General features: G+C 42.5%; 1 protein-coding gene across 1 annotated transcript in view; it reads right to left on the bottom strand.

Annotated features, from left to right (window-relative positions):
* Nucleotides 1-18,040, bottom strand: part of mgat4b (alpha-1,3-mannosyl-glycoprotein 4-beta-N-acetylglucosaminyltransferase B) — a 118,315-nt gene that overhangs the window by 3,578 nt on the left and 96,697 nt on the right. Inside the window, exons 9-14 of the mRNA XM_085471192.1 lie at nt 17,352-17,482; nt 16,118-16,225; nt 9,652-9,845; nt 9,472-9,550; nt 5,360-5,447; nt 560-672 (exon numbers count right to left, since the gene is read on the bottom strand). Of these exons, the coding sequence (XP_085327318.1) occupies nt 560-672; nt 5,360-5,447; nt 9,472-9,550; nt 9,652-9,845; nt 16,118-16,225; nt 17,352-17,482 (713 nt within the window). The remainder of the gene's footprint in view (nt 1-559; nt 673-5,359; nt 5,448-9,471; nt 9,551-9,651; nt 9,846-16,117; nt 16,226-17,351; nt 17,483-18,040) is intronic.

The following is an 18,040-nucleotide window of genomic DNA, read 5'->3' as shown; positions in this document are numbered from 1 at the left end:
ATAAGACATGACAACTGTCGGCCTAATAGTCAACTTTACTGCAGTCTGTCACTAACTGGAGCTACTGTAGCTGATTCAGGGCACAGCTCTGCTTCCTGAACTATCAGTCCAATGAAATAAAATACAATAAATTTTTTTTTTTTTTTAAAGAAATCTTTCAGAAAACCTGCTGGACACTGACATCAGTGGTACCAACTTTCTGTCTCTTTCTGGTGAATATACCTGAAATTAGTTCTTAGATTGGGCACTGGGACCACATTCACTGAAAAGGACTTAATATACTGGACCAGTTTGTACAGACAGAGTAAAGAAAGGATTACAGAATACTTTATTTATTTATTTATTTAACCTTTATTTAACCAGGAATGTCCCGTTGAGATCAAAGACCTCTTTTTCAAGGGAGTCCTGGCCAAGAGGCAGCACATTATACCCCGGAGACTTCAGAATCCTCTCCAAGGACTTCTTCTGTCAATACTCAGCAGTAAGTGTGGATAAATGTCTCAACAGAACACTGTCTTTTGGTTAGTTTTAGTTTGATTTAACTCTGAGGCGATCTCACCTCGCTGAGGATCACCCAGACTGGTGAGTCCGTGATCACTGAGAGACGCATGGCCTCCAGGGGCCCGAAGCTGGGGTCCACCTCCCCCTCTGCGATGCCATTATGGAACGTTCCTGGAAAAGATGAAGATCAACAGGCTCAATAACCTGACAGGAGAAGTGAGGATGGTTTCAAACAGAAGTGCACTGTGACAGCTTTTTAAATTTACAGAGATTTCTACTGTCATTTTATTTAATCTGCCAGCGACCAAAGTAAACACAAGGCAGTTAATGGTGCAGCATCCTCTTTGCGATCTATTTCATCCATTTAAATACAGCAGCCTGCAACCACATGCCAACTGCTCAAGGGATACACATTTTTCCCCGGTGACCTCCCTGCCTAGGTTTTCTAAAGTCTTGTTCTTTGCTGTTTCCTGTTATTTTGGACATGTCACTTTGGTGATTTTACTTCCTGTGTTGTCCCTCTGTTATGACTGTCTGCTCTGCCCTCATTGGCTTCACCTTATTATCCTGGACCCTGCACTATGAAATGAGATCCACATATCCACAGTATTTTTCTTTTATCTGGATTCATTTACTCTAACATCAGTAATCAGGATAAATGGTCACATGAACATGGCAAGTTAATCCACGGTTTCACTCATAGTTATAGATAAATGTACTGACAGCAGACAACTAAGTATTTCCAAACAATAACAATAATAGCAGATAAAAACATAATAAATGGTTTAGTCCATGTGTAAATTTTATATAAGTTCAAATAACTGCTCTGTTTTAAGATGAGACATTAAATCTTATACAACAATAAAATGACTGTAGAGTTGTTTGGAGGGAATAAAGTTACTGATCATCAGGGAAATGCGAATACAACAGAGCTGTACTCATTTTACATTTAAAGCCCACTTTGATCTTAAAACCCAGACCTAACCCAAAAGTTACCCGGGTCAGAGGAACACATACTTCTGTTCTTCATTATGTACTTTCAGTCTTTGTCAGGCTTCTTCTTCACTTGATTTGGGTGTGCTTTATTCTGTTTTGTCTTTCTGTACCCTTGAATAGAATAAAACTCACTTTTTGTTTTGGTCACTAATTTTTGTGCCTGTGTTTGGCTCCTGCATGACAAAGAACATGCTTCACAAAAATACTGGCGGTGGGCAGTGCTCACCTCCAGCCTCATAGTACATGCACCTGTGGCATAAATGTGGTATAACTCCTTTTTGAGATATTGCGCCTGAAAGCTTTTCACTGAGATTTTACTAGAAACACCTATAGTATAGACTTTAAAATCCTACATTGCCTCGCTCTGAAGTTATTGTGTTCACAAATTGTTCACACAATTGCATCACCCCGCCCAGCCGCCCTGGTGGGACGAAAATACCCCAAGATTTTTACACTGAGGGGTAAAAACTGACCTCTTGATATACCTACTTTTGGCTCAGATAAAACATCTTATCTTTAACGAAGGTTTATTTGAATCTTTAACCTGCTTTTTTAGCATTTTAAAAGGGATTTTGAAGTAATTAAGGGATTGTTATGCTTTCTGTGCAGATTTACAGGGTTATTAAGACCCATTACGTGTTCCCACCATCCATTTATTGACCCCTGTGGTTCCAGCTTTCTCTGAGCCTGACTACCAGGAAAAAAGCCTCAGTCTCCATCAGACCCTCTCTGGCGTCCTGCCGGTATCGGGTCTTCCAGCAGAGGTTGGTTTCAGGGCAACTGAACCTCAACAGAGCAATAATCCCTCAGAGGATTTATTTACTAGGATTATCATGCTGGCAGTGATGCTTCCAGGTAGCGACTGTAATCCTGACAGAGAACAGCATCTGGGGAGCATGTTATTGTTTATCACAGGGAATTATCTGATATTATTGTGGGTATTATGGTTTTCACTCAGTATCCAGACTCGTGTATACGGCTGTCTGAGAGCTGTCCCCAGAAACACAGATCACACAAAGGCTCAGAACATAGAGAATAAAAAATAATCAGACGGCAGTTCTTGGGCTGACATGGGAGCTTTCTTTTTGTTTCTCCTACAATAAACGCCGACAGAGGCGGGAAACAAATCTTTTAAGAGGATGACATTTTACACTTTCAGGCAACAAACAGCAGACTTCAGGTCCACTTCAAGTCTAGATTAAAGCACAGGAAGCAGAAAGGAGGATGAATAGAAATACTCGGGTATGAATTCTCCAGAATTCTTGAGCTTGATTAAATGAACTGAACCAAAGTCCATCCCAATCGTCTGATGGGTGATTACATTTTTAACTGAAACAATGCGAGCCTCGTGGTGGTGCTAGAGGAAAAGTGAAAACATCCAAGTTCCCATGCTTCCCCCTCAGGACTGATCTCTTTGTGAAGGAATTTTCCACAAAAATTCAAAGCGTGTTTAAGATGCCGAGCTTCTCAAAAATAAATTTATACAAAAGAAAGTTTGAAGCGCCTAAAAGTTTCTGTAAACTTTTGATTTCTGTGGAAGTGACGGGAACATTGACCTTTCCAGGACAGAACCACGTGTTTGGGCTCTTTCAGGCTCGATGCTGGGACATGACAGACTGGAGGAGGAACCTGAACTTCACTGAAATGAAGTTCCCTCCTTTCTGTAGCCCACCCTCCTTCAAACATGCCATTTAGTCCTGACTCTCTCAGACGGTTAATTCTCACACAGAAGATCTCACACACTGAAATTGGATGCAGGTCTCCTGAAGGCAGCACGATGAAATGAATAGAGTGAAGGAGCGCGGCTGGATCGATCCGCCGACTCATCTGAAAAATTGATGAAGGGGATAAAGAGCTGCTGGTAATTTATGATGTCAGCCCACACTGGCGCTCCTTCCACCTGCTGTAGGCCAGTATCTTCTTTCCCTCTGAAGTCCTGATTCCTTCAGGTGGATTCAAACATGCACAAAACAACGTCTTTCATGCAAATAATGAGAAAGACAAAAAGACGACTGTGGTCCAGAATAATCTAAAAGAGTAGATGAGCTAAATAGGCCAGAAGCTTCAATGTTTGCATTCATATAATAGAAACTGACCAAGGATGCTCGGTGCTCCCGATGCAAAGAACAAATGAGCAGATTAATTTTGTTCTGTTGGTTTTATTTCAGTTTTTATTTATTTTAAGTCAAATAACTTCACACAGCATGTCAGGGCACCTTAATTTATTTACTGAAGGTTCCAGTTAATCCTGCTGAAATCAGCCCAGCTGGAGAAAAAACAAATTCCAGTAATGAAAAGATAAATCTGACAGTCTGCCAATGTGTGTGAAACCCCGAGGCTACACTGAAAATCCAACCTGTGACATGAAATCTATTCCCGGCGAGTTTATTGATCGATTGACTGAACGCACCTACGCACAGTCTCTAACTTTTTCTGCTTATTCTTTCATCTGCTCATTTTTACTTATAAATAAAGTTTACATTTTTACGAGCATCATCCTGCAAGGCCGGATTTCTACCAGATGGAAAGCGGACTGATGTAAGATCTCAGCACGATACCTGCCTCTTTACCTTCTCACATCCACAGCGGAACCAAGTTTTGGCCTTCAGCCTGTCAGTTTTTACAATCTAATGCAAAGTTTTCATAACAAAAGTTGTTGTTCAGCTCTTAAAGTTTGGAAAACACCAAACCTGTCAGGCTGCGTGCTGGTTAAAGATGTGCAGAACATCACTGTTAAATTATTCAATATACAAAAATAAAGGAGGAGAAGTTTGTGGGTTTTCGCCTTGTGAATCACGAAACCTCCACGAGCTGAAAAAATACACCAAATAAAAGCGCAGCGCCAAAGCCCGCAGTTCCTCTACTGTCCACCAGAGGCTCCAGCAGTCAGCCAGACCCCATAGACCACCATGTTAAAACTTTACAGCAGAAATAAACATGTTTAGAGCCTCATACAAAAATGGTTTTGGTCTCTGTAGATAATTTAATCCTTCAAAGCAACGGTACAGTTATAAGTCACCTGTTAAAATATTATATAGGGTTAAATTATTATGCTTTGTTAGGGGTGTGGCTTCTTTGACTGAAAGGTGGATGGAGACACAGGTGACTGTAGCTGCTAGCTGTCACCTCAGATCACTGGAGTCCCTGAAGTGGACCTCTTTGTGCTGTTGGAGCATCTTTAATAACATCATCTGACCAATAATATGGCTGCTGTGAGATTACTGTACTAACTGACTGTCTGAGATTCCAGTTTTTTTTTTTTAATTTATTTTATTTGGATGTGACTGAGCGCTAATTATCAGATGTGTCCGTGTGTGTGATATGCCCACAGGATTTAAAATGGAAAGACTACAAAGCAGCGAGTGAACAGTCTATGGTCACAAACACAGATCATTCCTGAGAAAACAACTCAAAATATAATCAAAAATCAAATTAATGTGACTTTTTAGCGCACAGGGCTCAGATATTTGAAAGATCAGCTGTTCCAAGGTGCTTTCTTTACAATAATCCTTGCTGGGAGGTGAAATATTCAGCACTGAGCTCTGCTGATTGGCAGTTTTGTGGAGCTGCTTACAAGTACAGGTTCTTAAAATGGAGAACAGCCGAACTCGATCAGCTGTAAAGACTGCGTGTCGAAGTTCACTCCACAGCTCAGGAAGATAAAAGAGTAAAAGGAGCGTTTTCCCTCCCTGCAGATGTAAACTGTGACAGCTCATGTGCAGGGAAAGAGCTCATTACAGCTCCTCAAATGCAGCAGTCAGTCGCACGTCCTCAGCTGCTGCTACACCCATCACTTTATGATGATCGAGGAAACTTGGTGAAGCTGCACACAGCTGTCTGCTGTCTGTGTGCCATCACTCACCGATTCTGATGAAGCCGTCCTCGGTCCGGTGGTACTTTGGCGTTTTCTCCTTCCCTTCTATCAAGGCCTCTTTCTCTGCCTGGATATTCTGGAAGCAAACGAAACACCAGCCGATCAGTTAATCAATTAGATTATTTGACTCTGTGTTTGTATCGTTAGTGTGTCAGAAAGAAAACGCCTCATCATTCAATTAGAAATCTAATCTAAGGCCATTCATTGAAAGCTGGAGAGTCTCAATTATAGTTATAATAAGGAGAAAACTCATTTTTAACATGGATCAGTTACATGTGCAATAAAAGCAATAAAAAAAGAAACCCAGCTCCTCTCCTCCAGCTATGTTTAACTTTTCTATTTAGATTCAGAACTTGTGTTTTCTGCAGCTTTGGGCTCATTTTACACACTAAAAGTTTAATAACTTCTCATATAATGGGGAAGGGATAGCTCAGTAGGTAGAGTGGTGGCCCCGTGACCGGAAGGTCGGGGGTTGAATCCACTGAACGGCTACCCTGAGGTACCTCTGAACAAGGTACCATCCCTACAAACTGCTCCCCAGGCGCCCAATGGCTGCCCACTGCTTCACTGAGTGAATGGGTTAAATGCAGAGAGGAATTTCCCCACAGGGATCAATAGAGTATACATTATTATTATTATTATTATTATTATGAATACAACAGCACCACGGTTAAAGCATCACACTATACTTGTAACATTAAATCAGGATTTTACTTGAAATAATGCAACACTGAGTACCCTTTTCTGAAAAACTTTCACTTTTTTCAGAACCTCATTTACCTCCTTAAACAATCAAAGCACTGTGGGGTGCATGTGACACACCTCAGGTCAACTGGATTTGTTTAACTTTAAAAAAACTACCAAAACTCTCCATTCTGACAGGAATAACAAAGCAAGGGTGTCACACATCCCTGAGGATAGCTGGTTTCCTCGTTCCTGGTAAAAAGCACAGTTAAATTCTAAGGTATTATGCAGAAGGGTTTCCAGGAGAAAGTCTTTTCTCTGTAAAAAGAAATTGCAGCACGGTTTAGATTTGCAAAGCTGCTTCTGAATAAACAACAAGACTTCTGGAAATCTGTCCCACAGCTAAAGCTCAGACCAAACTGGGTCATTAACAGGACAATGATCCAGAGCAGCGCAGCAAATCTGCAACGGTCCACTCAGAGTCCAGACCTCAACCGACTGAGATGTTGTGATGGGACCTTCAGAGACCTGTGCATGAATGAATACCGCAAACCTCAATGAACTGAAGTAACGCAGTATAGTGAGAAACTTATAGAGTCACACAGAAAATGATTGTTTCAGGTTACTGGAAGGACGTTCTGCTGAATCACAGGATCTGTCTGAAGAAGCAACAAGAACGGAAACACAAACGCGAGTCGTTGACGAGACACAGGCGGAAACACTCAGAAGACAGACAGGAAATTTGTGGGAGCCAAGTTAAGATAGTTCATATGTTTTAGTATTTATATTTCGCTGTTGTTAAGCTCGTTTGTGTAATTAATAATTTAGGAAGTAAATGCATGTTTATGGTGGAACTAAAATTATTTTATTGCTGTGTTGGTTTGGTTACGTAGTACCATGAATACATGTGCCTTAAAGACTCGTGTTTATAGTAAAATCCGGGCATCACGGATGTATGCAAATTAGCGCATGCGGTGTGGGAGGGGGGAGAGAGAAAAAGAGTTAATACGGCATAAACTATACGCGGCAGCAGGGTAGAACAGAGCCACACGGTTTTCCTACCGTAGTAGGTTATTTTGTTGAGGATAAGTTAAACCTGACCACTCCTGTAAGATGCAAACTGTGAAATAAATTTTTTGTTACATCTTTTCACATCAGAGTCCCGTGGAGTTCTTGTTCCTCTTCAAACTGACGTACGCGAGTGAAGCACGGGAAAACTGGTCTCACGGCTTATACAAAATGAATGTATAGGCGACACAAGAAAGAGCAACATTAGGAATTAAAGAGGATATTTTTTTAAAAACTGCACAGCTAAACTGAGACTGCAGTGCCGTTTGTGTCGCTGTTAGTGAAATACGACTGTGTATCTGATCAGCACTGCCACCGAAAGCCCGAACGCATCACCCCTCTGCACTTTATACATGTGTTTCACACCTGTTACCATGGTGATCTAGCCAGGTAAAAGAAGCTAAAGGGAGATCCACCAGTGAAAACTCTGACTTTAAGCTGCTCACTCATTAACATTGCTGCTGTTTCTCGTGCTTCCTGTGCCGGAGTAACAGTACTCATAAAGGCTCTGGAGCTTTCCCATGTGCGCACACACCTGCACTGTTTCCTGTCCTCGCACAGACTGAGACGCTGTCCCGGCTGCTGATCAACTTCTGAATGGAGACGCTGCCTAAAGACGCACTCTGACATTTAAACCAACATCATTTTACCTGCTCTCAGCTGTCACAGCGATTATTCACACCTACAGCCTCAAAAAATCCAAACAATACCGCCGGTTCAACATAACGTTTTAAATGATCACATATTAATATGATAATTCAATGACCTTTTCACCTAAAATTAATTCTTTTCAGCTCACCTCCATCATCCTCTTATCAGAACAGCTCAATTACTGACGGCTCCACTGACACATTCACATCATGTTTGAATCACAAATGAAAAAAGAGATAAGTGTGAATGAGAGGGAGGCAGGTGAGTGTAAATACGTGGGGTCAACCATCCAAACCATGAGAGGTGAAGAAAAGAAGGGGGTGGAACGGGTGGAGATGAGCATATACGGATATACTGATGGAGCTGCCAGGTAGGGGGACCTCAGAAAGGATGTTGTGAAGGAGGTCATGCAGAGGGTTGGTGTGACAGAGGGGGATGCTGGGATAGGAGGAGATGGAGGCAGAAGAAGACTGATCATTTTTGGACTCTTCTCAGGCTGATGATAAAACTCGACTGCAGGTTTTCTGTGCGTTACTAACTCGATACACAGAAAAGCCGAAGCCCTTTGATGCCTTTACAACAACAGACATATGAGCTTCATATGAACTAAACCGATTTAACTCCACAAACCACACTTTGACATGTTTCGGCCACGGGAGCAGCCGCAGCATGGACGATGAAATTTCTAACAAATTTAGCATTAATCGTGTTTTGTGCAGCCACGTTTTCTGGCGTGTACCTGCAGTTTTTAGGGCCATCATCCAGTCCCACCCCCTCCTTCTCCTCCTCCCTTCCTGCTCTTGGTCAGCATTACTGCAGCAACCGCCTCCCTCCTCCAGCTCTGGTCTGCACGTGTCTGTGTGCTCAGCTTCCTGTAAGCGCGTACCGATTCTTCTCCTCGTTTTATCTCTCCTGTTGATCTCGGTAGGAGCTCCTCTTCCTCTCAGCTCACCTCTCTCTGCCCCGCTGAGGCTCTCGGCTTCATTCAGCCTTTGTTTTACAGTCGACCACAAACAGAAAGTGGCAGTGATCCATCACTCTGCCTCCTTTTCCACACACCACAAACTGAATCTGTTCTCACTTATAGCAGGCACTCATGGCAGAGTCCGATATGGTCTCCTGCTATAGATGGAAATTAATCTCTCGGTTAGGGGCTTCCTGGATTACTCCGGTTTGTTTCAGCCTGCCTGCCTCGTCCTTGATGTTTCTAAAGGCTATGTTAACTTTGCACTCTCATCCTTTGCTGTCATTGTGATGGATACTGGGTCAAAAAGCAGAAATTTCACCCATCTATCCATTAAATGAAAACCTCATCCAATTCAGTGCAGGAGCCTATCCCGGATGTCACAGGCTAACAGAGACAAAGACCAAATTAAACTGAACCTCACGCATGTCTTTGAACTGTGCTGGAGGAAGCACATGGAGAACAACCTCCTCACAGAAAGGCCTTAGCCTGGATTCAAACCCTGGACCTTCTCGAGGAGAGGTGATGCTGCTAGCCACCACACGAGTGGGCGAAGATTGTTCTCAGTTGACCCTCTGCTGGACCGCACCGAAATGATCTTTTAAGAAAGTAAGCACATCTAAAAGATTTTAAACTTCTATACTTTTACCCAAAACAGCTAGCAAAGAAGCATGTGGACACTTTAAGGCTTCCCAGGATGCCCCACCCATTAAAACTGTATCTGAACACTCACATCGAAAGGCAGAACTTCCACCGACGTGTTGAAAAGTTTGTCTCCTGGATGTTCGATGTTTCCGCTCCGGAAGAAAAACCTGAGAGAAAGAGAGAGAGGTGATATTTCAGTAAGAGGAGCAGGGACGGAGGGAAGACTCTAACCTGTGGTACTCCCCCTATCCCGTCCTTCGTTACTGACCTTTCGATGCGAACAGGTGTGAAGAATCGTATCCGTATGAAATCCCCCGCCACCGGGGTGAAGGCCCAGAAGAAGTCCTCACCCAAGTAGGCCTTCTCCAGGGTGAAGTGCTGGTAGGTCTTCAGACTGGTCGTCACCTCCGCCAGCGGGTTGGCGTGACCCTTATGGAGAGTCTGTTTCCCAAAGTCCTTATCCTAAAAAATCCCCCAAACAAACAGACATCACATGACTAAATCATTTCTTCAGTCTGAAGTCACGCCTTGCTGGATGCTTCTGCAGCTGCACGTCTGAATCACTGCACAGCTGACGCCACTGTGCAGTGACCAGAAGATAATTCGAACCGCTGGTATCATCGCCAGACGCGCTCGCTGTCCTTGATGACTAATCCACTTTCGCTTCAGTGCAGAAACCCTTCCGAAGAGCAACAGAAGCATGATGTCATGCTATTCTGGTGCACTTACAGAGACTTTTCGTATTCTGGATATCATTCAACAGCAGCACTGAGTGACCACGCACCGACCTCTGAACCTAAACTCATAACGCAAGACTGCCGCCAACAAAACGAGAATGTGATAGGATTTTAACTGCACAGACACAAACAGCAAGAAAACAGACTCAGTCCATCAGGATCTAATTCAATCCGAAGCCTTTATTAGATCACAATATGCTGTAAAAATCCAGCCATGCCACTCTGCTACCATACCACCTCGTCGTGGATGAAACATGAAATATTCACAAAACCTTTTCCACCTTTAGATTATTAATGAGAGCATTTCCCTAGTAGAAATAATAAGATTCATCTAATGAAGAAGAATAAACACCTCTGTTAGTTTTGGAGTTTAAAGAATGAAGGCGACAAAGCAGTTAAACCTGCATTCTCATCAAATGATGTGGCATCCTTTCACTAACACCTTGCCGAGCCCATATCAGTACAGATATGATATTCTTCCTCATAGTTTTACAAAGGCATCACGTCAGCGTGGATACAGCGTCTATGTCGTTGATGCAGTTTGTTAACAGAATAAGTTCAGTGTGAGCAGGCACCGTGTCTGTTATGCTTCTACACTCCAATAACGTTACTCTCTGTGATAAACATGCACTGGGAGGCACAGCGCCCTTTGTGGTCAACATTTCATTACCAAATATTTGTGTTACAGGTGAAATGACAGCAGCAGCTGCAGTTCTGACTCCTGCCAGCAGTGGCGGTCCTAGCCCGTTTGGCGCCCTGGGCGAACACTCCCTCTAATTGTTATTGATCCCTTTACCCCTGGTCCTAAAGAGTATATTTATTTATTTTCTTACCTTTCTTATACTTATTGTTTGTTTACTTGCACTGCTGTAACTGGAGCCTCGTCCTCTCGTCTCTCTATATACTGGACCTATATAGCGGAGATGACAAAGTTTACTTTGACTTCAGCAGCGAGCACAGAGGGCTCTCACGCTCACTTTTCACGTATAGAATTTCGAAAAAACATTGGTGCAAATTATAAGTCTGTATCATAATGTCTGGCGTTTTCGTGTTTGGTGGTTTGTTTTTATTTTGCCAGTTGGTTATTAGATGCTGCTCCAGCCAGCCAGAGAACCCCCGCTGCCCCGCCCTCTCCTCTCTGTGTCGCAAGCACAGTGTTGGGAAGGTTACTTTTAAAATGTATTCCACTACAGATTACAGAATACATGCCCCAAAATGTATTTTGTAACGTATTCCGTTACGTTACTCAATGAGAGTAACACATTCTGAATACTTTGGATTATTTAATATATTATCATGCTGTTTACAACTACATGAATGTACTATTGCTGTGTGATTTATTACGATTACTGAAGGTCCGCGGCTCCCAGCTGTGGTAAAGGGACCTCTGGCTAATAGTCGGTCCCGTGTCGGCTTGTAGCCGAAAACTAGCTTTACTTTGTTGTCTGGGTCAAGTTTGCTAGTGAGAGACAGAGAGAGGTGTTGAAAGGCTGCTCCAACGGAGCTTATTATTTCGGAGAAAAACACAAACACTGTGTACAGTCGAGTCTTAATAGCTTACTTACAACTGGGCTCGTCAGGCACTCTTCTTGGCTGCAGTGGTTATTATTATATTTACATGCTTCCAGCTCCCGTTTCTGTTCGATGACAACTTGTACTTTTCCACTTTTCTCCCTCCTCACGCTCACAGACACATAACGGGTATGGCGGTCCATTCTCCCTGCAGCACGGACTACACTGCCCATGAGGCTACGTTCTTTAGGGCTATGCCTGTAGCATTCTGCCTATTAGCTTAGCACAACAACAACAACAATAAAAAGGCGCTCTCTCACCCAGGAAACACAGAGAGAGAGCGTCACCCTGTAACCATGGCAACCGTAACGCTGCTGCCTGGAACAACAAAACAACAGCACAAGCAAAACCCAAACAGTCCTGACCCCTGACAATACGAAACAGGAAAATACCGCTGTGTAATCCATTTATTTCAACAAAGTAACTGTAATGGAATACAGTTACTCATATTTTGTATTTTGTAACGGCGGTACGTGTGTTCCGTTACTCCCCAACACTGCGCAAGCAGCCGGCGCACGTCGCAAACGGAGGGCGCCCTTACTCCCAGCAAATGGGCGATAGAAAACCGATCGGTGCTTATGCCATTCCCACTATGCGCTGGCATGACTTGGGGCCGCATGAGTATGAGCGTGTTTTTTTTGCCGATGCCCGTGATGCCGCCCGTATCAAAAACCGCTACTGCCTGTCGGGATCAGTAATGAGGAACAGGCAGGCAGAGCAACTGCTCCTCAGGTTTGCACAACTTTGTAAATCCTGCTGGTCACCTTCACAAAGCTGGAACAGGTGTGATCTGCTTTTTTAATGTTACCTGCAGGGGAGCATTGGCGTTGTCCAGGTCCTTCATCCTTAGCTGCCACAGTAACCACTGTAATGTCACTCAGTACTTTGTCGATCATACCTCAATGTCACCGTTTTTACCACCACCATGTTGAGTTTGTAGAACCAGAAGTGGTGCTAAGCTATCAGCTAATCCAGCTAACCTGGTTAGGAAGCTCTCCACATCCACAGTCACATATTTCTAATTAGCTAATTAGCAGTCAGTAGCATCCAAATAAAATCCTAAAACTGGAGCGTAGACTTCTCGGACAGTCTGTTACTACAATAACCTCACAGCATCCATATTGGTCAGATAATGTTTTTTTTTTTAAAAGGCTCCAACAGCACAAACAGACGCCAAGTTCAGGGGCAACGATTAGCTGAGGTATAAGCTAGCAGACAGCTAGCAGCTACAGCCGCCAACAGAGGCCACGCCCCTAACAAAATAAGGCTTAATACAATTTAAAGTGGTGAGTTATAATTAAACTCACACCTGTGGTGTGTGGAAGAGTTAAATTATCACAGACCCCAACTTAGTTTGTGTTTTAGGGTGTTAACATGTTAACATGTTCCAACTATTTATTTATGAGTGACTTATGTATGTATGTATGTATATATATGTATATATTGTACTATTCTTAGTTAGTGTATTGTCTGTCTTGTCTTAATGTTGGTTTAAAATGGAGCACTGTAACAAAAAATAATTTCCCCCAGGGATCAATAAAGTATTCTGATTCTGATTCTGCTGTAAAGTTTTAACTTGGGAGTCTATGGGGACTGACTCGCTGCTGGAATCTCTGTTGGACGTTAGAGGAACTGCAGCTTTTGGTGCTTCATCACTGGTTTCACCTCCAGAGGCTGATGCATTTGTGTAACAGTTGTGTGACTTTGTCTTGTTGTGGTCCTGTTTATGAAACTTGGTTCTCTCAGACATTGTAGAGTACAGATGTTAAAACACATCCCATTCAGTTTGCTGTTTGTGATGTGCGAAATGTTTTGGCTTTGTTCATCCGCTGAATGTTCTGTCAGAATATTTTTATCGTTTATTCTGCTTGATTTGAGGTTTTCTGTCTGAGCTCTGCCTTTCTGACCCTACCTGTCACATTTCTGTCAGGAGGATTTTATAACGTTTCTGTTGTTTGTGAACAAATAATAAAAGAGAAACTCAAATCTGAAGCTTTTCCCTTTTATAAACTTTTGCAGCTCAGCATCATATCAGGTTTTAAAAGAGCAAGTGATTGGTGATGTCTGAGACTCTCTTATAAGAAGCTCCTATTTTCAGATCTTAAAGTGGACCCGCTCTGCTTCTCAGTACTTCCTGTCATAGATCTGCTGTTCTAGCAGAAGATGTTCACATTAAACACGGACAAAGTTTATAATAATGAGGTCAGAGGTCAGGCTTTACTGTGCTTTAAATGCTCAGCTTCAGCAATTTTTTTCTGGCTGTGTGTGAGGGTAACCAATCAGACGAAGATCTCCTTAAAGGGGTGGAGCTAAACCAGTTTGTTTCAGACAGTGAGGAGCTGCAGCAAGTCTGGTGTGAGATACAGAAGGATGATTCTGAACTGTGAATCATGCAAAGCTGCTCGGGTGGAGCTCCAGACTAAAAGAAGTGTCTGAAGATAAAACTGAGGGGATGAAAAGAGGATGATTATGAGTTTAAACTCCGGTTAAAGGAACGGTTTGGCCTTAGAAATAATTCAGTCGTTCTCGCTGACAGTCAGTGAACAGATATTTGTTCAGTGATGAGTCCTTATACAGCAAACCAGCAAACTCAAACACCGTTACAGCTGAGTGTTAAAGTCTCTGCAAGCAGAGGTCAGGGGTTAACTCAAGACATTTAATGACTTTGGAGAAATAAAACTCTGAATCAGTTTTGTTATTTTCACTCCGTCCATGAACAAGTCTCCAGACTTAATTTTCCCTCTTAATTACATGACTCTACAGTCGAATAAATCCGACGTCCACTTCAATTCCTCCCATTATGACTTTAATTTTAAAACTCTGGGATGATTTTCTCTCTGAAGTGGTGAACAGTTCAGGCTGGAGGGTAATAGCGGAGTTAGCCTCCATAGTTACACGGCCCCATGCAGCCGGCCTCTGCGCTTCAATCCCCACAGCGAGGAGGCTCTGGGACGGGGCGGCCGGATCGATATCCAATTGATTAGAGCAGATTGCAGCACCAGTCAGCGGGCTAATATCCACCGCGCTTAACACAGTAATCAGAGGCATTAAACGGAGGCGCTCGGGCCGAGCTGCTGGCAGGAAGCGAAGCTGCGAACGACTGCAGAGGCTTTCAATCTTCATCTCTCCAGAGACGCTGGACTGAACTCGGACTGAACCTCACCCCGCTTCAAGCTCAGGAAACTCACACTGAGGCCGTCCGGGTCAGAGCTGAGCTTTAGAACAGAAGAATAATCTCTAAAATAATCTGAAATGACACCACGGGTGGCCACGCTGCCTCATTATAGCTTAAATTATAAAGAATCTTTAACTAAAACACGACTGAAAGATGTCGCCTGCCCCTTGGAAACAGATGAAATAAGCACCATTTGTCCACCAGCTCCACAGCGTGGCTGTGAGTCTTAAATAGATAACTATTATATCTGATATCATATCTCACAGTACAATAATATTGAATGGGTTGCATTGTTGTATTTTGTCATGTTTCTCAGGTCTTTGTCTGAATTTCTACGAACATTATTGCTAAGGATTGTCTTATTGCATTGGAGTCACACTGGGTTAAATATGTACACTTGGGTTTTAAGGGGTATTTATTATTTTCTTCTTTTTTTGGGGTTGTATGGAAGCCCCAAACGCAATTTCATTGTTCTTGACAATGACAATAAATAAATAAATACTAAATACTAAAATACTAAATACTGAGTCTACCTGAGATTCCCCAAAACAGACGTGACAACAAATCAAAGATCAACATTCACAGGACGTTTGTGCCAAACTCTTCTTAAAGGGTCAGCTGGTGCACTGCAGCAGACTGCAGCAGACTGCAGGCACAACGGGATTCGATTGTTTTGTTTTGATTTATTGACTTATTTCTGTCCTTTTTGAGACGAATCCTTTATTCGAAAATAAATATTTTAAGAAATTTGGATGGGGCTGGAAATTAGGTTGTAGCTCAATTCCAGTAAAGTTATGAGTTGATTCGGGAATAAGAGCAAAATCAGGATGTTAACCATGCTGCAAAAAGGACAAAAAGAAATCATTGGGACGCTCGACTGGTTGCCAGCTGGTTGTTTTCTGGTTATGTTCCTGTATTAAAGTGAGGCTGCTGAACGACTGCAGTAACTACGTCACGATTCATGGAGGAATTTCTGAATTTATGCTTCACATTTGTGAGGTTCTGGTTTTATTTTGAAGGTAAGCAGTTAATATGGATTTGTGTTTATGCAGATAACAGCAGTTTTGTGACGGGAGGAACAGGAAGACAAGCTGGAAAAACGTTCCTGATAAGTTTTTATATTCATGGATGTTTCCGTGTGTCTGCTGCTAATAGGTGTTTGTTTCTTCGGGAACACGAGGCTCACAGAGCGGCACATTTCCCGCCGTGATATAAATACAGCTGCGCTCAGAGAGATGCTCAGTCATTACCTTGAGTTTCTGAATCTTTCCAGCCAGGGACGAGTGGGTGCCGACATGCTGGAAGAGCGACGGCTTAAAGCGAATCCTCAGGTTGGCTTTCTGCCTGTCACAGTGTTTCTGAAAGACAGAGAGGGGGGAGATGCAAACAGGGATATTTACAAACACACAATCCTCCCAAATCTTCAACTACAAAGCATCCGTGCAGCAGCCCTGCAGTACGAACGCTGTCACGTTAAACCGCTTACTCTCAGGCTGGAAGCACGACTCACCCTGCTGTTAGTAAGGAACGAGGGAACAGGTACGCTCCAGTATTCACTGAGGAGACGTTAACCACTTTTAGTTTGAACTTTGCCCTTAGTACATTACAACTAAAAGTTAACTAAACTGTAATAAAACAAAACAAACCATAAAGAAAGGAGAAATCTAAAATACAAAGCGTCATTAACTGTTGTGAAGGAGTATTTTTTTTAACCCAGATAATGTTTAACCCGTTAGTAAAAAGTAATCAGCCAATGAAAACAAAGTAAAACTAAGCCTTCTGACTAATCCCACTGACACCCCTCCTCCTCCTCCTCAGGATATATTCATTTATTTCCAAAAATTCATGTGAGCACAGTTTGAATTTCACACTTTAACTGTGTTATTAATTACCACTGGAAAGGTTTCGGTTTTGAAAACCAGCTTTGAGTTCAAATAAACTGTTGCCACTTTGTTCAAAGTTCTGTTTCTCAGTCAGGAATTTGTGTCCATCGACAGAAGCAAATCAAACTGTGACTTTTTCACTTTTTTCCAGGAGACTGAGCTGAAACACTGCACACACTCTTTGTAACGCCAAAGCTGATTTTACATTCTGACTGAAAATCACACAAAGGCAGCAAAAACACATCAGTCACTTGTTCGCCACCAATATGCCCCACTACCGGATCGCTAACACATGATGTGCTTAACAGTGTGACACAGGTGCCACTCAGAAACAAAACAGCCTCATATGAAGCTCCGGAAAGTTGGAAAATTGTCAGGGCCAATAACAATCTGAAGTCTTCATCGATGAAAAGACTTCAAAGTGTTGCTGTTATCATACTGATGCACATGTGAGAGGTTTGGCAGCTGACAGAATGGTTAAAAGTATGAGTTTTTTTGTTTTTCTGGCTGATATTGTGTTATATACAGTAGATATCATGGTAAACCCTTCATTCAGTATTGATCTCCTCTGTTTTTGATGATTTCTGTTGGATCCACTCACCGCATCCTTCTCAGGGTTGCACACTTTGACCCACATGATGTGGTCCAGCAGCCAGTCGATGGGTTTGTCTTTGTAGAACATCAGCATGAACTCCACGATGAGCGACAGGTCCAAAGACTTAAACATCTTACCTGCACAGAGAGAAGCACAGCTCAGTGCAAGCCCTTCATGCATTTTGGTTCATCGAACTCTTTGACTTACACTCAGATATTTAGATAAGCAATGAGCTCCCCAACAGAGCTGCACTCAAAAAGCATGTTAGTGAAAAGATGCAGTGATTCAGAAACAGTTTGCTGGTGAGATTCTGGGACAGTATAAAAGCTCTGATTCCCGTCATCCAGCAGCAAGAAAGTCAGAAGTGAGAGGTCACAACAGCGGCGACACATCAAGATGGAGCAGTGACCTTTATTGTCATTCATCAGTGCCATACTTATATTTCATACTGCTGCTCTGTTTTCCTATGCCCAGAGGAAGTATTCAGATTCTTTATTTTTAGCACGAGAATCAAAACTACAAACTAAAAATATTCCTTTACGAATTAAAAAAGTATGAAAACAAGAAAAAAGAAATACATACAGAAGTAAAAGTACTCCCATTGCAGATAATGATCTACCTTAGCTGAGGCAGCTAAAACAAGACATTTTTCATATTTGTTTTAAGAATTTCAGCGGATCCTCCCAGTTATTCGG

The sequence above is a fragment of the Copadichromis virginalis genome, linkage group LG2 (assembly GCF_057382275.1).
Source record: "Copadichromis virginalis isolate Kocher_CV1m ecotype Utaka linkage group LG2, C_Virginalis_male_GT1.1, whole genome shotgun sequence".
Lineage (NCBI taxonomy): Eukaryota > Metazoa > Chordata > Actinopteri > Cichliformes > Cichlidae > Copadichromis > Copadichromis virginalis.
Note: the sequence above shows the minus strand (reverse complement) of the source record. Positions and strands in the feature narration are given on the sequence as shown.